The sequence below is a fragment of the Apteryx mantelli genome, chromosome 3 (genome assembly GCF_036417845.1).
Source record: "Apteryx mantelli isolate bAptMan1 chromosome 3, bAptMan1.hap1, whole genome shotgun sequence".
NCBI classification, from domain to species: Eukaryota; Metazoa; Chordata; class Aves; order Apterygiformes; family Apterygidae; genus Apteryx; species Apteryx mantelli.
The window spans coordinates 81,144,186-81,171,549 of record NC_089980.1 but is presented as its reverse complement, the minus strand read 5'-3'; the positions used below and the strand labels follow the sequence as shown (position 1 = coordinate 81,171,549).

Sequence of the window (27,364 nt, the reverse complement as noted above, 5' to 3'; positions counted from 1 at the left end):
TCATAGTTTTCCATCAGACTTATTCTAACAGCAAATGGTTGGCTGGCATATTATCCATTTGCATGGTCTGTGCTGCAAGTCAGTCTGATTTGAACTCTAGAACTCTATCCAAAAAAGAAAAGTAGAAGCATTAAAAAAGATTTTCTGTTTCTTGGGACCTTCATGTTGTCAGACCCTTGGTTTCCCTCACCTTTGCCATGTTGTTTCACTTTCTCTGCTCACTTTGGGCTTTAGAAAGTGAAGAGTTTGGATTTCACCAACAGGCAGGGCAAACACACCATGCTTTTACCTCTTCAAGCTAAAAGTAAATGTTCATCATTAACATGGCTTGGAGAGTGAACTTACTGATGTACACCAAGCTGCTCAAAGTGAGAACTTCAGGCTACACTGGTCAATGAGACATAAAAATAGCACCAGTCACAGAGCACATTTTCATGACTTAGTGAGGCTTTTTCCTGTCAGCAATTTGATTGAAGGTTAAGAAGAAATGATTTAGGATTGCAGGTAGCCTTGCAATCTTGCTGATATAACAGTTACATTCATACTTTCCCTCCTTAAATATGATTAAATGAGAAATAGACTCACTTTAATGCTGAGCAGGTAGAGAAAAACAAAAAGAGCAGAGGATGCAGGAAAATACACACGCACAACACGCACACATTCATACAGAGTCAGGCCAATGCTTTGTTAGCATTGCAGCCTTTCCACAAGAAATGGGGCACTTTTACATTTCTACCTTTGTCAAACACAGTTCATTACTGCTTGTTTGCCTCTACCCCATGGAAATGGAAACTTTTCCAGGCGCATATGACCAACATTCTTGCAATGACGGGTACCACTGTAACTACTGTGGAGTTCAGCAGAAAAGATAAAGTGCAAAACGTGAATAATTGCGGGATACAGTCTCTCTACTGCCCAGGTTTCTTTGTCTTTCTCTTGGAAGTCTTTGAGTGAGTCTTTTCTTCCTTTTTGGAGGGTGGATTAGCAGGGAATTGCAGTCCATACCCATTAGGTCCATTTAGGAAGACACATTGAAAGTAGTGGACAGGAGCTAGGGAAACAAAGAAAAGATATCATTAATTTTTACAGCTTCCAGACTGTGACCATGAGTCTCTCTTATGTTTTTCCAGAAACAACTGTGTAATTTCTTTTGCATTAATTGAGTTATAACAGCACAAATCTTCAGTGTCATCACAGCAAATCAGATTCCACATGTCAAAACGATTTTAACTAAAAGGCTGAGTGACATCTTTGTAGTATAAAATTAGAGATTATTTACAATTCCACTTTTTAACCCATTATTCCACTTAGCTATAGTTCTATTTCTCCCAGAACACTGGTATTCTGGGATGGCAGAATGGAAAACCCCTAAAGCCACACATATAATTTCTGTTTTTGTATTTCACAGCCACTTTCAGATACTCTGACAAGCTCCAGAAGGACTTGCATCTAATAGGGATAATGACATATCTTATTAGCCTTCAAATAAACAGTCTTTATTCTGAATAAGGGGGTCATATGTGGCAGCACCTCCTTCTTAGTCTTTCACAAGTGAGGAGATTTTCTCCCTTTTTGATTTTTGAGCACTAGCCTGTATAGTCACACTTCTTTCCATTACATGTTTTAAAGGTTCTCAGGAACACATACTTTCAACACAGACAGAATTGGCCTAATTTGTTAGGAAAGATGAGTTTTGCTCTCTAGAAGTAGGGCTGACAGGGTTTTAGAAGACAATTATTACTCAGTTGTGTTTTGGGAAAATGATTGGAGGAATGCTAGCATTTGAGAGAAGTTAGTTTTCATGCAATTGATTTTCTAGTGCCTATTTCTTTCCTCTGCTGTTCATTCCATATTAAAAAGCATAGCTGTTCACTATGACAGTTCTAATCTGAGATAGACTTCAGAACTCCCCTGTGTTATAAACTCAGATGCAAGGTTTATTTATTGCCTGCCAAGTCACAATAAATGGAGGAACACAGAGCGGTGTGTCAGAAATGCCAGTATATTCAATCCAGTGATTTTTTTCCTCTGTGGTCTTCTTGCCTGACTCACACAAAGGTTAAGTCTCTGTTATTTAAGAAGCACACTTGAAAATGGTGCTCGAAATCAGATCCTTCTGAAAGTGACTTCCTGCTTTCCCTACGCAACAAAGAATGTAAATAATTTTTTCCCAAAATTTTTAGTATTTCCACAATGTTTCACTGTGAGGTGAATATAAGATTTCTTCTAAAAACAGGGACAAAGTGAATCCCACAGTTGGAGCACACAGCCAGAATGTGAAAGAACTGAGTTTCCAATGCGAGGCCTGAAAAGACACCCAGGGCTTGGGGTGGATGTGCTGTACTCTACCACTGGCCAATTTATAGTGGCCCTTTGGCAAGACCAGGAAGTTTCTGGGATATGTTATAGCTTCAACAAATAGGCTTATTCCATCCTGAACTTAAGGTATCTTTCCCGAATAAAACTAATTGAAAGCAGTACATTGCCTCAAAAAAGCTATAATTAAAAAAAAAAAGTTTTCCTACAAAATACTCAGCCAGAGATCTCCCAATCAGATCTACTTAAAAAAAAATCTGAAATTGAAACTCCTAATGGGTGTCAATTTGATAAGGTGAAACAACTTACAGGAAGAAAGTCATTAATTACAAACTCACCTTTCTCTTTTTTATGGAAATTATTTCTGCATATTCCTCTAATGGATATAAACATAAAAAATTAAGTCAATAACTAGTTTTATTTGCTTTATGAAGAAGGTAAATAGGGCATCATGCACTTCCTAGCCCCACTTAAAGGTTTATTTAAGGTAATAAAAGTGATTTTAAAAATTGCCTGTATTGTACATGCAATCCAAATGCTCAAAAATTAGTTCTCTTTCTTTTCATACATTCACAAAGTTCTGATACATGTTGGGTCTGTTATAAGCATCATTTTAAACACAATTATATATTGTAATTATAGCATGCCTGACACCACAGCACTTTCTAGATATGTTTTCTGATTATCATTCTAAAATCACCACTACTACTGACTGATGCAACCATTTTGCTTAAAAATCTGACTTACAGTCAGTCTGCTGCTAAAAGTCTCTAAATTTGTGAACAGGAAGGGAGAGTGGAAACTTTCAGACTTATGTAACTTGGCCTACAGTTACAGACTAAATATGATCGACCTTAATACTAAATGTGAAAATTAGGCATAGAAGAGAATAGAAGTGTCTGGGGAAAAAAAAAATCTAAAATTGATGCGTATTTGGAACCTCTAATATTAAAGAGCACCCTGGACTGTGTTATTCCTGAGACACCTGTAGTGTTTGTGAAGTGAGTCCTGTTGTTCAGCCAATACATACTTATGATGAGTGCAACAAGTGACGTTCAAATGTTTATACAGGCTGTTACTTATCATCTGTCTTCAGAAAACATTGGGAAAATGTAGGATGAAGAAGAAACTCAGGAGAGCTGGGGAAGGTAGTGATGCCTTTTTTTAAGTTTGCATGATACTTCCTTTCATAAGACTCTAATTCCAGTAACTTTGTTGCCATTTTATCTGTCATCTGTGGTGAAACTTGCCGTGCTGAAATAAGTTGCAGGCTGAAATTAATTTTTGATTAAAAAAGCCCAACAGAGAACAACTGAGACATGTCAAGAAAAACAGCAAGGAAGAAAAAAAATATTTTCTTAACATTTAAATATCTTTTCTTTAAAAAGTGTCAGTATTTTAGTGGGTTTAAGGGAAGATGTTGAGGGCAGAAGCTATCTGGCTTGTGACAAGGGCAAGGAGTGGGTGGCTGTGGTGGAAACTGTGACTGGTCAAGCAAAGAAATAGCCTGATCGGCATGGTAGGAGACTGATATTAGTCCAGCAAAGTGCCTGGGACAAATGATTCCTGAAGTGATTGGAAGTCAAAATTGGTGATGCTCAACTTGACTGAAGAGCTTGAGGAAAGAAACAGGTCTAGGTGGGTCAAGAAATTGAGATTAAGGTTCTAGAAAACAGTAGGACAACCTCATGTTAAGAAGGGAGGCAAGGGTTGGCGATTATGACTGAGACGAAAAAAAGAAAAAACAGATTAAGAGTTACATTGTGGACAAATTGAGAGTGGGGAAGCCTGAAGAATAGAAATAGGAAGAACTGCAAATGGAACTGGAATAAGAACATGTAGACTAGAAAAGGCAGGACTAGTACAGGATTTCTTAGGATAAGGAAGCAGACATATTGCAAACATTTGTTGTATCTCCTTTTTTTCTGGTAAATATCTAATATATTGTCTTTCTTCTTTATTGCTGATGAGATGCATACTTTCTGTTAACTGAATGGTCTGTCTTTAACATATTCTAACTTGGTAAGTACATAAAACAAAGTAAGTCTTTGTAGAATAAGTCTGTGCAGGAGGAAATGGCTTCAGAATGATGCATTTTATGTGCTTTTTCACTATTTCTCTTTCATGTTTTCCTACTTATGCTGCTCTATCATGCAAACCTGAGTTGCAAAACATGCAGATAAAGACTTCACTCAAACAAATACCCACACCTTTGGAACTGTGTCTGCATCAGAACCAGCAACAGTGTTATAATACAAACCACAGCCAGGAGAACAATTTGAATTTTGGCATGCAAATAAGATACAAATGCATCCCATTCTGCCTTCATAATTCCCACATTCAATGCCAATACAGCATGTGGCTTTTAAACTGAAAAGAGTTTCTCACTTGTAAGGTATTATCTCATATCTTCAGGGCAAATGTTACCAAAAAGGATGAACAGTCAGGAGCAAAACGTGTGAATTAATACTGCAAGACTTTTCTCAAATTAGTTGAGACAACAAGACCTTATTTCTGGCCTTATGGTTTTTTTTTTAGCATATTGCTTATGAGAATTCATAAATTACTTAAATTTCACTTATGAGTATTACTGTAGGAAAAAAAAAGTCAATGCTGAAAAATCTAGGAATGTTTCTTTCACAAGTTATAGCTAAATAAGCTAAATAAGTGTTATATAAGCACATCTGATAAATCTGTACCTAAGACTAATTCTTTTTTGGAAGGATGGAGAAGGGAGTATTTGCTGCTTTGTTTTTCAGATCATGGAAGAGCACTCTTTTTTTTTCTAAGAAAAGAGAAACAGAATTTATTGTAAAGTAATAGCAATGCATGTTTTTGTCAATGTAGATGGATTTAATGATGTTTGGGAGAATAGCATTAATACTGTCTTTTAAATGATTTTTGCTCAGATGGAAATGAGTGTGGAGTGAGAACAGTTAAGTCTTCCTCACAGCTGAGAAAAAAAGAACCACATTCACAACTCATGAGAACTGTTTCTCTAGGAAAAATACCTGTTTTGACTTTACATCACAGAGCACAGAATAATTGTAGAAACCTGTTTTAGGGGTATGAAAAATCTTTGGCTGTAATTTTGGAAAACTGCATTTCCATTATTGCAGCTTGTGTCTGTTGTCTCTCATCCTATACACATCTCTGAAAAGAGTATGACAGCTGAGTAGCTGAAATTAAGTCTCTGCTAGCCCTATGGGAAAAAGTAATCTTCATCCTACCACGGTTATAGGTCTATCATTGTCTGTCTAATTAAGCAAACATGCATTTTGACCAAGATCAGCACAAATTTCCCTTGATGGAAACCTAGCAATGAAACAGAGAGATATGGTAAAGCTGGTCTGAAAAGCAATGGAAGAAATGGAGACTGCAGTCTGTATGATTCTTGCTCAGACCAAGCATGGCTGTAATTTTGTCTCTGTTTTTGTGCCTTTCCTTCCCAAGACTGTAATGAATTTTCTTCTTTAAAGGAGGGACAAGAATTGTGGTATTTCTTACTTGTTCCAGTAGTGAACCAGCATATGCACTGGAGGCTTTACAGTGCCCCATCCTTGATGGACACAAATATCACTGCTGTCTTGTGATTCTGTGACATCCTTGTGGGTTTTTTTTCTTTCTTTCTACTGATAACCTTCAGCAGTAAAAGCAAGTAAGCCTACCAGAGAGAAAACAACTGAAATGAGCAAGTACTGGTAGCTAAGAAACTTAGGGCTAGAGATAATATGAAATCTGGGACTTCTTAAATTATGCACTGGAACACCTAGCTTGTGGGAAGCAGGGACCTGGAAGAAGATCCTGAGTTCTGAAGAACTCCGGCATCCTTAGTGAAGTAGCTATGCAGCATGTTAAGTAACTATGCAGCATACAGAGAGAATTTCTTCTCTCTGAATGAGTTCCAGAAAACAAAGGAACAAGGAAAAAAGCCTGGATTCATATTTTGTGTGAAGCTGGTCTGGACTGGTCGAAAGGAAATGCTAAGCACATGACATAGTCATCTGATAAATTATACAAATATTCCACTGACCTTATGTGTGCTCTTTCTCTCTAAGTCACAGGTATCTCACACAGAAGGCTGGTTCCAAGAAATGTAAGAAATATTGCAAGAGCACTCTCCTGGTGCCTTCAATTCTTGAGCAGAAAGGAGGAAAAAATGCAGGTGTCTCACATCTGTGGTGTGTCTGGAATGCAGAGAGCCCTGCTTTTGCCTCCGCTGCCTTCTGAGCGCATGGAGCATCCCCTGAATTTTTGCTGTGATGCAGTTAATCGGTTTGTCAGAGAAATAATAAAAATACCTACAAGTTCAGGCTCTGTGACAGAGGCCCAATCCTTGATTTCAGCTGGATATAGGTAGATAAATGCCTAATACTCAGAGGTGTTAGGCATTGGAAGCGGAGCTCCAAGCTTCTCAGGAATCTGAGAATTAACCAGGAAAAAACTGCTAAGAAGTTTAGGTTTAGGTTTTCTAGTAGCTGGGGCTGTGGATGATGCCTGCAATGGAGAATCCAAAGCACCATCTTTTTGTCTAAGTCTTTGCCCATGGTTTTTGCAGTCCACAGAACAGGTGTATGAAAACTGCTCTGAGGGCCTTGTTTAATATTTAAAGTGCTAGAATGTAAATTGCATATTCGTTGTTATTTGCTCTCTTTAAGCTTATTTAATGAAAAAGGTAACAGGTAATAGGCAACAGCCTGACAGCAGTTCCAGTGTCAAAGAGAACAAAAACATTCCCAAAGCCATAAGACTGCTGGAATATTTAAACAGTGATTTTAGACACTATTACATTTCCAGAGTTTCATCTAAGGCAAAGATTTCTAAAGATCAGAAATGACTTGTCTGAAAACCAGCAGACAGGTACACAGAAGTCCAAACACATCCCAGAAGCAGATCTAACTTTCAAAGCTCACCATCTCTATCATATCTCCTACAGATATTAATATGGTGTCATCCGCAAGTCTTTTACCATCCCAAACAGATTGGTTATTCTGTGTCTCATCCCAGGTGAAATCAATAAAGAGCTAAGTCTATTTGTGTGTGACATAAATCATCAGTTCACATGAATGTGTATATAATATTAGGATCAATGTATGCGAAAGCTCTGCTTTCAGGTTTGAATATTGTTTAACAGGTGGTAACAGTTTTTTCCTTTATGGTGGGTTATATTGGTTAACAGTCTTTATTTACTGTCTGGGCAAAACGATTCACACTCAGCCATTTACATTTCCAATCCAAGAGAAAGCAGGCACTGAGGAAGTGATAGTAAGATCAAAAATCTCTCCCAGCTGAGAAAAGCATTAAGAAATTTCTGGGGAAGAGAAGAGTTTTAAACCCAAGTAGATCACCTGAAGGACCTTCCATGCAAAGGGAATAAAGGGGTCCCCAGGCAGGGGTTTCCTTCTTTGAAGAATCTGGATAGGGAATGATTTTCACGAGAAGCACAGTCACCAGCGCAAAGGCTGTGGAGCATCTGCCAGCTAATTAACTAAACTCTGTAGTGGGAGAGAGACTATAAAAGCTTAGTGCTAGGTAGGCACTGACTTGCTCACTGTCATTCTGCATATTTATGCCTTATATACTAATATATACTATACCCCTTATACTAAGTAGTCTATTTTGGAATTGTTTTTGTGTTAATTTAGCTGAAGTAGTTCTTTAAGGAAACTGATTTACATGAGAGCACTCCATCCTTAAGAGATGTGCTGGATCTTAAAAGTCAGGGTACTGGGGCATTGTAAAAGAGCTCAGCTTCCAACACATTGAACCAGAATTTCCAAAGGATGACAGGCTGTAGCTCCACTTAGACAGCATGTCTAGTATAAGAGCTGGTAAATCAGGGGATTAAGAAGAAAAACACTCTTCATGTCCATTAGCTATGTGCAGTCTAATTGAGAACACATTTAAATTCCAAGGTTGTCTAGGTATCTTATGATATCTTTCATGAAATCTGTTCCTGCTCTGAGCTAACATAAGGACATAGTTTTAATCCAGTATTGTTTTAAAGGAGACCACTTTGACATAGTTTTATATCTACAAAACTACTGTTTAAGTGCCTTCTCAAGAAATTAATGGGAGTTTTGTGTAAGGAATTATGATGATCCAAACAAACAAATAAATGTAATTTTTTACTGATATAATCATTTTTTTCTATTAATCTTATAAGGAAAGGGAGTAGAAAATTCAGAGGAATAAAACTGACTATTCCTAAAGAACATAAAGGTGTTCCTACTTATGTCTCAGAACAGTTAAAGTCCCATTTGCACAAGGCTCAGAAAACTGTTTGAAAGGCAAGTCACCAAGAAACATACTCATTAAAAAGCAATAGCTTTTATTCAGAAGAAGTGCAAATTGGTTATTAGGGAAAAATTATAAAGAATGTGTGAGGAAACAATTTTTATTACTGGCATTTTCTAGGTTGAATCAGATTTCTTCAATTAATGACTTTCCTAATAGATTTAAACAATTCAACAAAGTACAAAAATTCAGGCAATCATAGCATTAAAATAAGCTAATTAGTAAGCAATTATGAATTAGAGGAAAGATTATTAAAGTTAACAATTGCACTCATTTCTTCCTGATCAATTTTCATTTGCTATGAATGCATACACAGTGTTCTGGCTAAGCAATCAAAACTGAACCATGCACAAACAATGACAGCATGTTCAGATGACTGGGGAGCTGAACAACTCTGAAATCATTTTTCTGGAGGTGTTCATCATTACCTTGGAGGTGTTCATTTGCCTCCTCAATTAAGAAAGGATGAGGAAGAGAAGCAAATGTTATTCTCCTTGCTCTTCTGCTTTCCCTACCAAACAATTAAAGCTCTTTCCCTTAACGCTTCAGTAAAATTATGCCCTGACAAACTGACCAGAGAAATCACTGGGAGAGACAGTAAAGAGGGGAAATGGTGAGGAATCCTTGCTAAATATCACAAACTTTTGCTTTCACCCTTCCTAATATGAGTATCTAAGTCTTTCTGCTTAACTGCACTCTCTAGCTGCCATTTAATTAAATCCTGTTTCTCTGAATAGCAAAACTGAATGCTGAGAGCCTGTGCAATAAAACAAATATTGTTTTCTTAAACTCATAATATGGTTCATGTTTGTATACTGGCTCTTCAAAACACAACACAATTTGCTTCAAAAAATAGATTTATCTTTTTGGATAAATCTTTTCCCACTCCTTTCTTATTGTTCAGTACGCTGTACAGTCACTTTATTGTCATTCTCAGGAAATATAATGCTTAATGGGAAGGAAAGAGAGGAAAGGAAGAGGCAAATACTTTTATATATACATCACATCTAAAAGAAATATCAAAATCACTTTAAATCGATTCTACTTATCTAAAACCATCCATTTAAAATGATATTTTTGTAGCATTGTACTGACAGTTGGGAGAAAAAAAAAAGAAATTGTCCCATGAGTGTATCTGTTTCATATCTTATGTCTTGGATAAGGAAAAAAAAATTAGAATGGCCAGAAAGTAGCTGTCAAGGGGAAGTTGAAGCCTGTACTCTACTGTCCGCAATACAATGCAAGTAATTGCTCATCTTTGCAAACACTGTCTAAGTTTTCATATATATTTTAGCAAGTGGACTGTTCAGATAAGTTATTTAATACAACAGTATTAATGGTGTTCAACTAGCAGAATTAAATACTAGTAACAGCACTGTCTCTACAGCCGTGAGACCTCAGATTGCACGTTCTACTTGGTGACTCTTCTTCCAACACTGTGGGACTGTGGTACTAACATGGCAGCGTGGTTACACTTTTGTGGAAGGAAGCACCCTGACACCTGGGAAATACCCTCATTCAGTGATGATGAAAATCTGAAAGTAGCAAAGAATTAATGGAGGAACACTGGAGAAATTTCAGAAAGAAGCCTTTTACATTATTCATTAATATGAATGGATAAGAGCGAAAAAGCCTTAGCACTCACTATCTGTTAAGTATTTGTAGACCATTACTCTGACTTTGGGAGATGATGCATATAGCAGCAGCATGCATACTGCAAGGTTAGTTATCAGGCCATGTCTGCTTCTTTAAGCTACAGCTATAGAGAACAACATTACACCAGAAGTTATCTGGAAAAAAATGGCTTTCTATTAAAATATCAGGCAAAAATGTAACAATACCCTGCAAGACATTAATGAAAATGGAAGAGAAATGCATGAGCTCATTGAAATTTTGAATTTTCACCCATGAGTTAATAAGGCTCTAGGCTTTGACTGCCAGTGTTTGCCCTCCGAGTGCTAAGGTTACTGACAAGCAGCTGTTCCAAGTCACTATTAAATGGAGTAGGTAAAACAGTTGTAATTTAAAAGAAAAAGTACCCTTGCTTTGAAAAATAATGCTCAAAAATGAGCAAAAGACCCAGAACATCGTTCCATTCCTTACAAGTCTCTGTGGTCACAACTCACTCAGAAAAGGCTGCTGAATACACAAAAGAAACTAGTCTTTACTGGTGTTTTTCAATCAGTGGGACAAAAAATATTATCAGTACAAAGTCAATGACATATATCTTTGATACTGCTCTCTTGGTTTAAAACACATAAAATGTATAAAATCAATAGCACTGGAAGGTCACTTCTGGCCAAGTTTACCAAAAAAAAAAAATCACCAGAGTAAAAATGTAAGATCCTAAGACTAGAGCTGCTTAAAACCAGCTATTATTAGTTAGTTATCAGAGTCAGTGCTCTTTTAAAATGTAAAAACAGTAACAAAACTTACTGAGTGAGATCTTTATTCTAAAAAAATTGATTTCTGTAGGTACAGGTTCCCAAAATAGAATTGTTCTTTGACTAATGAACGATGAGCTGCAAGTGCTAAACTAGTTTTCCAGACACAAACAAGTTCTGCCACTAAGAGCAATGGCCAGATCTTCCAGTGCTATATGGAAATGTGGTGCTGCCCTGCTAGACCTCTGGTCATCAAATGCATGACAACGATGAGATTAACCGGCTGCAAGACCAAACGTTCTGAGTCTCTCTGCTATTCCCAATTGCCATTTATCTGAGTCAGGAAGAAAATAACCTTATGTTCTATCTTCCTACAGCAATACTGGCCTCCTGGAGCTGCTACTGAATTGTTACAGTTTATATGTTTGTTTGTATATTTGTATGTTATAATTGTTATAGTTCCCCTGTTCCCTACAGATTTCATGCCATAGAAGGGGAAGAAAGACTCCTTGGAAACCTTGGAGGGGTGAGACTCCAAGAATCCTTGGAGTTTAGGATCTACTTTCTCCTTGATTGTGTCCAACAATCTCATAACTGCAATCTAAATTATACCAGATACTTGCAGCTGATTGAGGAAGAAAAATGAAATGTTTAATTGGAGGACTCTAGATAATGCGCTGTAATGATCCAATTAAACCATTTTCAGTGGCAATAAAATACACTTTAGGCAATTGCAAACAGTCACAAATAAAGATGAAACTTATTATTTCTGTGTTTAAGCCTGAATGTGATAGGTGACACATAAATACTCTTTCAAGGGATCAAAAAAATTCTATATTTTGCTAACTGGCTCTTACACCATCCAGTATGATGCATTTAGAGAAGTGTTATATTCCATGTTATGGTCACCGTTCATAAACCATGTAATTCTCACAAAAATGGGTTGAATATCCCCAAAGTGGAACCCCCTCCAAATTCATTATAAACTTCTTTTTGTTAGGCAATAAAACCATGCAAGTTGTAACAATGCAACACTTTTGTGATAATACAGACACTTCCAACAAAGCATAACAATGATCAGAGTACACAGTCAAAATGATATTCTTCACAATTTTGCTGGCATTAAACTTTCAAAGTGGCCTGGTACTGCTCTCTTATGCATTTCATTAATGAAATATAGAAGCAAATTAATGAAATCATTCCCAGTATGATGCTTAAGAGTGGACAAAAAATTAACGTAGGGCCTGATCCAAAGTTTATTTAAATCTTGGATTTTTTTCACAGTGGTATTTACATCAGACAGCGGCATTTGGTGGGCAGCAATACAGAATTGTATTTTGTTGGTTTGTTTAATAAACAATGGTAGTGTTTTGATAGGTGTACTGTGTGCTGATCATGTACCTTAAGCATGTTGATGTGACATGGTCTTTGTCGACTCATTCCTATGGCCAGCATGTTCAACTAATGCAATTATAACATATTGGGTTAAAACTGTCATTTCTGAAGAGCTGTCAGTCACTAAAGACTGTTTTAAACTTTACATACAAACACATTTATGCACAGAAACATGTATAAAACCAAATAGCTGGAAGTTAATACCAGATATTTGTTGACCTGTGAAGGAATGCAATAGAACAGAACGGAACAGAACGGAAAGGAAAGGAAAGGAAAGGAAAGGAAAGGAAAGGAAAGGAAAGGAAAGGAAAGGAAAGGAACATAGTGACTGATAAGGACAGTGAAACAGTTAAGCAACTAATTAAGGTGAAACTTGTATTTGAGTGATGCAAGTGTATTCTTAGTTTCTTTCTGACTCAATAAAATTATCGTCCTAAGTCAAATATTTATTAAATAAAGCTTTGTTTGGATGTGTGCAGTATTATGTGTACAGATTTATCTTTTTTCTGCCAAGAATAACTCCACTTCTTTATGACAGTAAAAATTCAGGAAAGGGACAGTGCTTGAACTATGCTACAGACAAACCCCAATAGGCCCAAATTCATCCTGCTTAATTTCAGACACTTGTGGTACCTGAATTCTGGACTTTGTTCCAGCCCCTCAGAGTAATGCTTGGAGGCAATTCAGCAATTTTCTCCAATTCATTTGGAGAAAACCTTTTTTTTTCGCCCAAATGATCCCTCTTTCGTTTTGGGATATCTCCCTGTGCTCTGAGTTTTCCCTTTCTGTATTCTCTGGTAGAATTTTGCTCTTTCCCTTTGGATGTAAATGACCATTCCAAGCTCAGAAGATATATTAACAAGTGCTTTGGGAGAGGTCCAATAAAGTTTGTGTGCCAAGATTTACAGTATACTTCAGACACCTAGAATATGATTTAGGTTGAATGTCAGCACTTATGTTTGAAATCAAGTTCAGAAACCAGCTCTCCAATGAACACGCAAAAAAATCCTTCCATTATGGACTGCAAAGCTCTCCAGGTACCTAAGTTTTGTGCTCTACATATGCATGCCAGCCACAAGAGCTCGCTATGTGCATTCCTGGATGTGCCTGAAGGCATAAGAACAAAATTCAATTCAGAATTATTTCCAAATTTTACCCAGTGACCATCTTGATGTAGCTTGCCTAAACAAGTATCTGAAGCAGAATCAGAACCTTATGCCAAATGGATAAATACTGACTATTATCTTCCAGTACGCAGAACTCTGGTATTCATGGATCCAGAATTGCGCAAATTCAAGAGGAACAGTGATTGTGTCCCACTCCCATATTATTCTATAACTCAATAGCGCTAGTGTTTTCCTGGGAGGTGGAGGATATTAAGATGAATCTCTCTGTGGGCTCTGAATAAGTGTAAACTAATTCTCTGTGAGAGTACAAAACAACCAGACAAGTACAGAGGAAGTATTACTATCACCACCATTTTGGAAGCAAAGTAGTTACAGCTTCATTTTGTGAAGGGACTGATTCTTGCTGGTGTGTTAGTTGTACTCAAAGCTTGCCTGGCAGAGGGGCATCGACAATCAAATTTCTGGATCCTAATGAAGTTTAGGCAGGAACAAAACACCAGGCCAGCAGTATTCCCCATCTCAAAAGCTGCAATGCAAGAGCCCCCCAAATTATCTGCTTGCATGGGAAGGCACATTATGAATGTAGAAGCCTTAGGCTTTAGGAAAACCATTTGAAAGATTGTTTGGGACTTTAAAGTCTTCTAAAATAATGTTTTGGATCTAACCTTATGTTTTTAACACTGGTTTTCACTGTTGATTGATAAGGACTCTCTCTGCTCACTAATCTTCAGGATTTATCTGTTAAGGATTTTAGTTTAGGAGCTATCAATGTGGTTTGTAAAACACATTCACAGCTGTGACACTGCTATGACTTGCATAAGAATAAGAAAAGGAGTATCTTTTTCTAAGATTTCTTAAACATTTTCTATCATTTCTTAAATGTTCTTTAGTAACTTAAAGATTGAATGAGTAAACTGTAAGGGCTATTAAGAAGTGGCTAATAACAAGATGCTACATGGAAACTGATCTGAATCAACTCGTCTGTTGCCACTCTGCTGATTATCATGAAAACCTCCAATTGTTTACCATGGAAGTACGCTTTAAGCTGAGTCCAAGAAAATTTAGTTATAATGCAAAGCAGATTGAGAATATCTCTCAGCAGGAATTAGGACAGGAATGTTCTTTAAAGAAATCATGACAACGTATAAACTCTAGGTAATGTATTGGAACTACCAAATACAGCCAAATATAAAGAAGGGGATTAGTTTGGAGCCAAGGCTAGATATCCTTGTGCAGAAGACACAGCAGAAACACAAAGTGTTTCTAGATTCTTCACATCGAGTTCTATATTTCTGAAGATAAAACTTATCCTTGGCGAACTTAAATAATACGTCTGTAATTCATAATTAAAATTACGACACTATACTGAGAGGCTATCTATAGGCTTATAATTGAAATAATATGGATGTACTGTTCCTATTTGTGGTGTGTTTTTACCGATTTTGAGTTTCAAAACTCATTGAGATCTATAAGAGGTTTTCCAGTGACATTTAATCAGCTTTGGATTAGACTACAAGACTTTCATTTTACCTGCCTAACACAATATGTCTGACATTTCTCCCTCATATGGCTATGTAAGAACATTCAAGAAAATTAATCCAAGTTAACTTTTAAAATGGATTAATTAGGCCTTATTAAAGTATTGTGTGGGTACTCATTCTGAATTAAAGCAGCCTTAGTGAAATTTTCTTCAATTCAATTTCAAAATTGAAGTTAAACTTAATTAAATCAAGGTCACCTTACCTTTTAGTAAGTGACCACTCAAGCATTTTAACTAGGCTCTTTAAACTCATGCATCTTGTTAATGCACAGCATCCCTCCATGTCTCTAGTTAGACAAGCCTGTAGAAACTTAGCTTCTAAGTATTACTCTAAAAAGTCAGCTTCAAAATCCTGAAATGACTAACATCAAGTTGTTGGAAAGCTTGGATATGCAGCCCTACTCCTCCAATTCTAACACACCTTAAGCATTGAGACATTCATGGCTTGTCTATGAAAGCTGTAAACCTACAGCATGAAGACTGTCCTACATGAACTCTCCTGCAAGCAGCCCTAGCATTTTCACGCAGAATACTTATGCTGCAGAGTGGCAAGCGCACTGTAAAATCTTACTGCATGACAACATTATGTGTAGACAAGGCTACACGCGGATCTTGTAAATAATTGAGCACAGATCTTATACAAAAAATTACGAAACCCTTCAGTGTGCCACTCCTTCTATTATTTTCCAGGCAATGGTAAGAATTCTTATATCCAGGAAATACAATATTAATGTTAGTGATTTATTGCTGAATTCTGATGAGAAAAAAATGATGACCCTCTAATACAAATTATATCAAGGATGTTATTACTATTTTTGTTATTACTCTGGAAGACACAGCTGTTACTCTTAATGGTCCTTTTATTGATCTATATCTCCATTTTGAGAACGGACAGCACATCTTCTCTCCTCAACATTTTTGTTCAGCTTCGCTGACCTAGTTGCATTCAAATTGTCAACTTCAGGACAGCAGAAGTTCTGGAAGAAGCTGCTGACAGAATACTTGAATCCATCATAAATCTGGGTTACACAGACTGCCTGGGTGACAGAGAGAGTGGAAAATATAGCATCTGGAGTTCATCAGAACAATGAATTCATCACCTATTTATTGATGAGAGCTACCTATCCTGTACTGATGAGGTGCTTGCCTTCTCTTTTGGATATTGTGCATTATCTCTTATGGTAGCTCAATACTTATATTCTATGAAATATTCTTATATTCTATAGACCCATATGATTGCACTTAGTGATCTTAACTACAAGTGCAACTTAGGAGTAGTGAAATAAATCATATTTTTCTCCTAAGTATTCAAAGGCTGTACCCCCCCCCCAAAAAAAAAAAAAGAGAGAAGCAAGAAAAGGTCTAATTCTCTGTCAAAATAATGATCTGTGGAAAAAATCTTGTGTGTTGCAATGCTGGCAAGTTTATGTCACCTCAGCATTGAGGAAATTTCCTTCGAGGTCTCATAAATGGTTCTCACAACAAATAGAACTTATTTTCTGCTTTTTCAGATTCAGAAATCCTCTCTGGATTGGAAAATATATTTCAGGGAGACACAAAATGCAAGGTAATATGGCAATTTTGGTGATTGGTAACAACCAATCACCACATGCTAATACAGACTTGTAATGAATTAATCCATTGGAGTTGCTGAGGTTTTCAAATGGAGATGTCTATGTGCCATTGAATATCTTCTGCTGATAATGTAATGAAATTATTCCTTTTTATGATGGAAAACATCTCAGGAACCATATTGCTATCTATCACTGTAGAAGCAGAGAATAAACCTAGTTGAGATATGCTTTTTTCAGTCAAAGTGCTAGAGCCCTATATTCATGTAAAGGATATTCCTACTCTGCTTTACGATAATTTTAGGTTTCCCAGAGGTACAATTTCTTTGACTGGACAGTGAGTATAGAAATTCTCATGTCCAAGAAAGTTTTAAACATCTAATAATTTATGGAATAGATGCACGAATTTTGTAAGTCTTCATTTACAACACAAGATGCCAGAGACGTCAGCATGACTAAATAGATTTCTATTACCTTGAAAGCAATCACACATTTCTCTAATTTAACAGAGAAATATATATGGGATTATTATCAAATCTTATTATTTCTCACTTTTCATAGTCTTCCATCACTACTACTATTTATTATTGCAATGTTTGCATATTGGTGGGCTAAGGTACAGTAAAAACATCAACCTCTTCAACTATCTATATGACAAATACAATACACAGTGTTTCCTGACTTTCCAGCCACAAGGCCAATTACAAGGCAGTTACAATAAACATAATCAACTTTTGATTAATTTAGATTTTCCTGTTCTGGTATAAGCACTGAAACAAATCTGGACATGTAAAGAAGTATGCAGTTTTTCTATAAAGAAAAAGGGTATAGAAGATGTGTATATATATACATATATACAGACACACACACCTATATAGTGAAGGTATATATAGAGAATACATATGTGTGTATCTAGGTATATGTATGTATATCTTCTATGTGTAGAGAAGATTTATATAAGGTATAGAAGATAGTCTTCACCACAAAGTTGAATCAGTGCTCCCCTCAAATTTGACTTCAGAGTCTAAAAAATCTGTTTTTGTCTGCTTGTGCATACAATTTTGTAAGACAGAGGAAAAAACAGTAGTTCCAAGATTTCCCATTTTTTGTGTGCGTAAGTTTCAATGTGCATACAGAAGTCAGTTTTGACATTTAGGACAGCAGAAAGGGGGGAAAAGAATTGTAATTCCTTACAGCTCTACCAAGAAGTAAAATTTAGTGTATACTACACATATCACCATTGTTTATGCAAGGTAAGGGACTGCTTAAAATTCTGTTTAAATATGGAACAACCTAAAATTGAAGATATATACAGCTTTTCAAATTGCTTCTTTTTCTTTATCTGATTGCTTTTTAATACCTGGGAAAGGTTGAAGGACTCAGATCAAAATCTAAGAATATGTGAATCTGCTCTATTCAGCTTTTCAAAGCTAAAAGAAGATTTACTATTTAAATTTATAGATTAGCTCAGAATATTTAAATCCTTTTCTAGTTCTATTTATCAGCAAAAAGTATGAATATTCAATGCACTGTGCAAAATGCACAGCTTCATCTGCAAATAACACTGGAAAAAAAATCAAGTTCCAACTCAAGTGTATTTGACCTAGGAATTGGTCTCAGCTTTTAAATTCTCAAGCTGAGCAAATACCAAAGAGCAACATTCATAAAGAGAAATCACTTTGATGTTCTTCTGGAAACCTTTTATCCATTGTCTGCAAACTAACTTATTCTTTTTAGTGGACAAGGAATGGCTTGAAAATACATAATATATCTACTTGCAAAACCACTTATGAAGAAATGTTTGCACAGAGATGTTTAAGATCTGGGAAACATCCAGTCAAGAATAATTGCACAATGACAAAGTACAATTAAATTACCTGATTATAGCAGTTATTGTAAGTAAAAACCACCGTAACACAGTTTGAGTAATGCATAATCAATAGCAAACTTTGCAGGGGCATGGTGGTGTACAGGACAAAGTCCTGTAGCAAACAAGTTTTTAATACATTTTTAATACAATTTTAATACATTTTTAATGCATTCCTGTTTTACACTGAATTTGGAATTTGCTCCATAAGAAAATTCTTTTCTCCCTGGGAAAACTCTCTGGTCTAATTTACTTTTATTTACTATGATTAGTACTACTTGATCAATATGAATACTATTTTAATGAAATAGTAAGGGCCATTTTTGCCACAAATATTCTGCATTCTGCATTTATCAGTTAACTATAGAATTATTAAGAGGTACAAAAGTCTACATCTGACTCTAAAACACTGCATTCCCAATCAAAAGAAGAAAAGGAAGAAGAAGAAGAAGAAGGAGAAGGAGAAGGAGGAGGAGAAGGAGAAGAAGAAGAAGAAGAAGAGGAAGAGGAAGAAGAGGAAGAAAAGTTAAGTCATTCTCCTACTAAGTTTATTGGGCCTGATACAGCAGTCTTGTGAGCCATATGTATAAGTTTTTTCATATAAACCCACATGCTAACCTTTAGGTCCTTGATCTTAGTTTTCTATTCTTTGATGTCTGATTGCTCTGCATGTGTTTTTCACTTCGTTACTTTTTAAATTGTTATTAAAATATTTGAAGTTTATACACATACATACATAGATACATATAACTACACATACATTACACGTTTCTATAATCTATATAGGACTATAAAATATTCTAATTATAGTAAAAAGGATAAACAAAACCATGTACAACAAAACAGTCTGGGTGATTTGACATGAAATTCTTTTCTCCCTTGTTGAAGACAACAAAGTTGAACCAGGAAGACCCATATTAATATTTAGTTCATATTTTCTGTGTAATGCAGTTATAACTCACAGGCGAGATTAAAGATTTATATCTTTGTCTGGTATGAATCAGTGCTGTTCCACTGAAGTCACAGGGATTAATTTATACCAGTCAAGAATCTGGAACATATTTTTATTTATATCATAAACTGAGAAAAATATGGAGCTAACTGATAACACAACGCAGGGAGATTTCCTCCTGAAATGTCCTACCTTTCTTTACCTTTTTTTTTCCTGGGTCGATATTTATTCATGTGAAAAAATAAATTGCACCTGCTTCTCTTTATTCGGTTTTGCTGTGGAACAGATTTTATAAAAGGGGCAGATGTTTGCTTGAAAAAGTGCACTGCCAAATTCATGACAGGCCACTTGGTTTATAAAGTAATTGGCTGAATATATGTCTAAAACTTTAAGAAGGTGATAAAGCAATACAATTTGAGTTCATCATTCTCTAAAGGAGCAATATTTATGGATTCGATTCACTTGGCTTGCCTCTCATCAAGTCCCCTTCACTTGAATGAGAGACATGAAAAGTCTGCAAGTGTGACCTCCCTTATAAAAGAAGACTAAATTAAAATCATTTACCTGATGTCAGGTTGTGATGTTGTGGAGCTTCTTTTACTGGCGAGACTCCTAAAGAACAGAAGAAAGATGATAAATTAGTCTTCAGTTTCAGGCCAAAATATTTAAATTTCACTAAAAAAATGTTAGGGTTGGAGTCAACTAAGAATCTGTATAAACCAGACTGTTTTTTAAACGTGACTCTCATATTAAACTCTTTAAGCACAGAAATGTTATGTTGAGAAAAAAAAGGCAGGAGAAAACCATTTTCTAGATATGAGTTTAGCAAACCTGCACCAGTACAATTAGCTAACTGCTGTCTTTTAAGATTCCAGGAGTCCAATATACAAAGTTTGTATGCAAGTGGTATGTGCAAGTTGTATACACAAGTATTCAACACACATAGCACCTAGGAACTTTTAAGAACTAACCTGTGCAGATCTGGCTCCAAATCTGCACTTCTGTAAAAAAATGCATTGTCTTTAACCAATGTAGAGATGACCTTTATCTCTTAGACTACTAACTTAATAAATTAGTGAAACTTATTACTACTAATTAGCATTATAGGTATAGCAGAAACCATTTTTCTAGCTGCATATTACTATAGGGAAAACACTTAAGGCAGTGTTGTGTCCAACAGTTTAGTCAGCATATAGGTGACCATGAAGTATATCCTATACATAAAAAGCACTTTTCATTATCAATATAATATTCTACAATATGAAGTCAGTGATCCAAAACATCACATAAGCTATGGAAATGAACTTTGCACCACCTCACTAGGGAGCATAATGGCAGACTAAGCAGGGACTCCTAAGTCCACTCATCTGTAGGTAGAGTGCCTGTGACTAATGTTGTAGCAGCTGGGGAGGGTCACAGGCAGGGCACTGCCACGGCCAGATTGGATGTCTTGGTGTAAACCTTGATACCCACACGCAGAGGGTATAACCACACATTCAGTTACCAGGGATTTTTGTACAGTTTCATCATTTGCCTTACTTGCATACATTTAGAAAGACTGACAAAGCTCCTCATTCCAATCCCCCGGAATAAACTAATGTTTGCATTTTCACTGCTGTTTACAGAGTTTTCCATCCCCTTATTACCTTTGTTCTTCTCACTTTTCAGATGTTTCTTCTCAACTGTTTTTTCTAGAAAGGAAGAGAAAAGTGAAGAAAGGTTCAAGGTTGGTAGATTGATTAAATTATGAAAAGATTATTTCCTAGACTCATCAAGTAAAATTATTTGAAAATTAACAAAAATCTTTCAGGGGTTGTTTCAAACAGTAATGAATGCATAATTGTAATCTGATGTTATTGTCATTGTGATCTTCTACATACATATGCACACACAGAATAACTTCTTACCTTCTTTTTCCTTAACTGTCTTTGTTTTTTTCTGGGCTAGAAAGATATACAAGGAAACAACATTAAAAGACAGGCATAAGGTATATGGGACTTTTACAATAAGCACATGCCGATCTCCCTAGTAATTTCCCTGGAATTATAACTGGGATAAAGCTGTCTCATGGCATATATACCACGGATCTAGAATTAAATAATGGCTGGCTACTGTCAGTGGCAGTAGTTGTTTCGGGCTCTCTGAACAGTCTTTGGAAATGGTCAGAATATCACTGGTGATAGAACAGTTTGGAAGCTCCTGATAGAGGCTTCAGGTGGAAAACTATTGCCAGAATTCCCTAACTAATGGTTGCCAGAAGGCAGAAGCAGCATCAGGGGAAGGATCATGCTGCCTTTTGCTGGTTTCTTGCTCTCTTTCCATGAGCAATCTCTACTGTAAAAAAACAAAACAAAACAAAACAAAACACCTCCAAAAGGGACAAAACCTCTCAGGATTATGGAGCCAGATAGACCTTTAGATCTACTAAGTGTGGCTATTCTTATGACCTGCAGCAGTAGATTATGATTTATTTTATTTTTTTAATTGTATATGAATTTAGAACATGTGCATTTTCCTTCCTGGCATCTTTTTCCCTACCCCTCCAAACATGGACAGTTGGTCTGTGACTCTATTCAGCTAGGCAGACTGAAATTAAATAAAGTGGATTGCTTCAGGCGTCTGAGCCCATTTCAGTATTCCCTGTTGAGTACAGCAGAAATCTGGCAGGTTGCCTTAAGAACTGTTCATTTTCACTCAATATGATCCAATCAGTTGTAATAATGATTCATTCAATGTCTTCTGGTACATGTGTTATCTGACTAACATGAGCTTGCTCAGTGCTAATCACCTTTGTTTAGCTCAGCCCAAAACATGCTACAGAAGATGAACAATAAAAATAAAATAACCAGATGATCAGAATAGTCTTTGACTGGTACAGAACTGTGTAGCTGCAGTGCTGTCAGCTGAGCAACGCTGGTTTACACCACTAGTGATTTAATACATCATATAGTTCATCAAGCTTGGTATGTTCATTAATTCTTTCCATAAGGCAGACCAGAGAAATGTAATATTTACCTGCTGTTGGGATTTCAGCTGCTTGCTCTTCAGAAAAATAATCAGAAATGAAGAGAGAAGGGGAAGGAAGGAATATGAGGCTTAGTACCATGCTTTTTCTTGGTAAGTAACAGTTTAATAGATCTCTTTGATCTGCAACTTTTCTGCAGAATATTAATTTGCAAAGAAACGGGTCTTTACAATGGACACGCACACCAAATTTCACAGTGAGTGCTAAGAGTCCCACTTTTTGAAGCACTATAATCCAACACGCGTGGTTCCTGCCAAAGCAACCACTGTGCCAGTCAAAGCTTTCAGACAAGCGAACATTTAAATAGAGATCTTTTCAGACAAGCATTCAAGGTTATAGCTGCCTATTCTCTTTTCCAAAAAGTGTATTCAATTTTAATTTTTATCTCTGTTTTCTTATTATCTGTACATCCCAACCAAAGGCTCTGACACTAACCTTGAATAGCTGCCATTCACCTCTGTATAACTTTCTGCTGCATCATCAGTCTGCCTTGCCTTTTTAGAGTAAAAGCTTTTAAGAGCTGGAAAAAATCCTGATTAAATGTTTGTACAGCACCTAGCACAAAAAGAAGCATATCTCCTTGTGAGATTATTATACCCATAATAAGTAATCACAACAGATCTACATTATGGGCTAGAAATTCCCTGGTAGAGATCATCATTACTCTTTGGAAATCAAACAAATGAATTAAAATGTGATTTGGGATCCAAGAATTTTTTACTCCTCACTACTTTATTAGTCCCAGTTTTATTCACCCTATTTTAAGGAAAGAGTAAAACCTCACTAGCTAGACAAAACCTTTATTTCTCGAACCTAGAGAATGATAAAAGAGAGATATCCTAGAGATGGATAAAAAATGAATAAGTTCACAAAACATTTCAGGGTCTCCTCTGACTGAATTATTTCTGTATTTATTTCCTGCTGAGTTTTGGCTTCAGATGAATATGAGGTCCTACAGCTAATGGGAGTTTTCACCAAGGTGAACATCTTTCAGGCAATATTTTTTCACCAGGATGCCTAAGACTGCAGTTAAGCATAGGTTTTGCTAATGCATCCCAGAAAACTTTCATTCAGGATTTGGTTCATAAGGGGCTCACAAATGTCAGTGCTCAATGCTTAGTCACCGTACATGTTCAGTAAAGGACAATTTTGCTGCTATTTAATACTAATATGGTCAATTCCTTTAATACTTACATTTCTGCTCATGATCATGCTCATAGTTGCTGAAAGCTGATACATTACAACATCTTGACCCATGGATTATTACCTCTTCTCATTTTTGCAAGAAAAAAGAAAGATTTGTCTGAGGCACCAGATCTAAGAAAGGGGTTTGTGCTCTGACTCCTTAGCTGAGTGATTGCCTAAATCCAAGGAGCTTAGACTAGCCCATTTTTCTCTGCATTTTCTAATGCTTACTGTTTGGCTTCTATGGATCCCATTTTAAGGACCTGTCACTATATTTACACCGCCTATGCATGCATATACCCTCACCTGGGAGAAAGAGTTCCCTTAGACAGCAAGGTGCTGGAAGACTGTTGAACTGAAAGGTAGCTAGTTTGACCTTCTGGCATATGCAACATAAGGCACATTTTCTCTTCCCACAGCATCAGCAAACTCTCACTTTCTCTCAGGGCGCTGGGAAACACTTTACCCCTATCATGGGACTTTTGTTATAGAACTACATGGGAATAGAGTTTGGCCAATGCTGAGTTTTTTGAAAATACCAGTCCATATATTCTTCATGCTGATTGCAAAACACTGTATACAGTTCAGTATTACTTCTCATATGAGCAAGAAATGCCACCAGTTTTCTCCTCTGTTAAAGGTAACCTATCATAATTTGAGAGACTTTAATCAGTATGCAGGGAGTATGTTTCAAGTTTCATTAAAGCTTCAAATTTGATATAGGATCAATTGCTGTGAAAGAACCTCATGCTTGCTAAAACAGAAATAGTGAAAATAGGGTATTTACTAATTAATTTTATGATTGTGTGCTAATTCACCTAACAGGTTACCATAAAAATGTATTTGTTGACAATCTAGGGACTCTTAAAACTCAGCTTTGTATTTCTGTTTACAGACTGTCATTTACTTAATCCAATTTCTCTACTGATTTACACCCCATTTACCTTTACAATAAGACAGCACAGGATATAATGTATGAATAAATTTGGCCCAGGATGAAGGTATGGATTTGTTTTACAGTTCTGCTAGACCTGAGTTTCAAGGCCAATGAGTATTTTGTGTCCATGGCTACAGCTTTTGCTGATTTACATGATGGCTTTACATGTTTGCCGACCATATGGTACACCCTCTGCAAAGGTCAAGCAAAAATATCTTCACTATCTTCACTTTCATATTCTCTGTATGTCAGGGTAATATAGTTCTTGATATAAAAGCACTGTAGACAGTGATTTTTGCTTAAAATGATCCTTATTATAGAAAGCCCGAGGAATTATTCACTTAAGTCTCTGATGGTTCTGTATTACAGGAAAGTGCATTGGTGGGTCTCTCAAATAAACAATTCAGCAAAGACATAAAATGTCAGTAAATGGATCCAGTGATGTTAAGACTGAACAAATTTGAATAGTGGAATCAAATAGAGGAAAATTTACATAAGATACAAACATGACAAAAATGGAGATAAAACCACCAACAGCTTCCACAGCAAATAATGATTTTGCAATGGCAACTTGAAAACTGAACAGTGCAATTCAAGATTGCAGAAGACCCTTCGGGGGGCATGCTTCAGATGCTTCATTTTCTCCGTTTCCTCGTGGAGCTACGATTCAGGACAACATGGTGTCTTCTGGCAGATTTTAAAGGGTGGGTATTCATTCTGTCTAACTTTAAGCACCTAACAGTGAAGATTAAGTTAGGAAGCTTAATGGAACCAGCTCACCCTGCCTCCAGGTATCTTCCAGCGCTGGTTTCTATGTGTATGCTGGGTGGAAATAACTCAAAAGAGAAAACTAACTAGAAGAGACGGTCCTCTTAATTCAGGCATCAACAGCATAATGTGAAGCTGGTGTGAATACCCATGCTCTTTGTGACTAAGCAGCTGTGGAATATCGTTGGAGTCACTGCTTACAGAGTAGGACGTATTGCTGCCAAGGGGGAAAGAGAGAAATGAGCCACAAGGTCCTCAGGCTACAAAGCCTGGGAAGTGTTGTGGCATCCAAAGGAGATAATGGCTCAGTGCCCTTAAAAAACCAAAACATTATGGTTTGATTCCTCATGGCAACATGTCTTTTTCTAGTTTCCTTTCACAAACTGACAAGCTGGTTATAAACTGTTTATAATGATGCCTTTTCCCCCAGGAAAAAGTGATCTCCTCCCAAAATGCTGTTGAAATCCAATTTTTCTGACTTGTAACAAGAGTGGGAATTTTTCAGTGGGCCCTTGGGCAGAGATACTCAGTTGCCACTTTCTGACTTGGGGTGGGAAGAGGCCTGTGCCTCGTATGGCTTGGCCCTGGTTTTGAGTCCTCTTTACCCATAGATTACTTTGTATCAGAATAACACAAGAAGATTTGGTCTTGCTGTGCCAGGCATTGTACATTAATGAAAAGAAAGAGCCTGTCTCATAGAGACTGCAGCTAATCTGTCTGGAAAGGTCCACATTTCAATATTTTCACAATTCAAAGCATGCAGTGTAAACACTGTCCTTCATGGAACCTATTATTATTGTCTGATCATAGTTTGAAGTATGCATCCTGTAATTTCTTGCCACAATAAGCACGGATCTCAGTCTTTCTCTACCCATTCAAATTCTCATTGTCCTTAATAAGGACATTATCTAATGGACTTAAGTGGAAATCTTTGTTGTGCAAGAAATTCCCCTTGAATTCTCCTTAAAACTCATCTAAAATTGAGATACTCCATTCTCCCCTTTAATTTAATTCTGTATTTTATTAAAGTAAAAAAGACATTTTGAAACAAATGTAAAAGAAATTATAAAAAAGTTGTCTAATTCAGTTTATGCCACATGCCATTTTGTTACTTTTAATAAATGATGAATTCGCATAATGATAAATAATGTGTCCACACTCATCTAAAATCACCCTAGCATCAGTAATGATACTAGCATGATTTAATTTTATAAAAAGTAAAAATTGCAAGTGTACTTTGAGTATTGCAGCTTTACATAATTAAATTACAAATGTGCTCAGTTTCGGTGTGCTCAGTAGTTTTTAAGAAGACTGAACACTGTAGGAATACCTGTAGTATAAGCAAGAAAATAACATTATCTAGCATGACAAAATTACAAAAATGCAAACTGAGACAACATGCATCTGAAAAGCAAGTTTATATTCCATAGGAAACATGACATGACACCTACTTGCAGTTGGTTTTGATTTGGCTGGGAAGTAAAAAGAAGATAGAAAAATGCTCAGAACAGTCAGGTGCAGCATAATATTTTTACAGTGAAAAATAGCTTTATTTGTTCTTCTGTGTATTTACTGCATATCTAAACATCATTTTTAGTAAATTTATTGTAATTAATAACAGTATAATGATGGATAATAATAGGGATGTTTGGATCTACACATGAAAAGTGCTATACTAGAATTAAGGATGAATAATATTAACAATAAGAATTTAAATTCTCCATGTATTTCTTTTCACTGAGAAGCCTGGAGAAGACTATTTTTTTAAACCCATGATGACTGCTACACAGTGAAACTGAACTGTGCTGAACTGTCCTATAGCTGCAGTAATTTACTATCTTGTACCAGAGAAATTGCATAGGAATTACAATGAAACATTTTTCATAAACTATTGGTAATACCAGGTCATGATTTGACTAGTGTAGCATATATAAAATGCTTGTCCTGAAAAGTTGACTCATGCAAGAAGACTGCGAAGGTCCAAATAAATGGCAAATATC

The 27,364-nt window shown here is 36.3% G+C and overlaps 1 protein-coding gene across 1 annotated transcript in view; it reads right to left on the bottom strand.

Annotated features, from left to right (window-relative positions):
- Positions 1-908: 908 nt before the first annotated feature.
- Positions 909-27,364, bottom strand: part of TRDN (triadin) — a 262,339-nt gene continuing 235,883 nt past the window's right edge. The window contains 6 exon segments of the mRNA XM_067294583.1: positions 909-1,051; positions 20,014-20,061; positions 21,096-21,140; positions 21,357-21,392; positions 22,465-22,491; positions 26,816-26,836. Of these exon segments, the coding sequence (XP_067150684.1) occupies positions 909-1,051; positions 20,014-20,061; positions 21,096-21,140; positions 21,357-21,392; positions 22,465-22,491; positions 26,816-26,836 (320 nt within the window).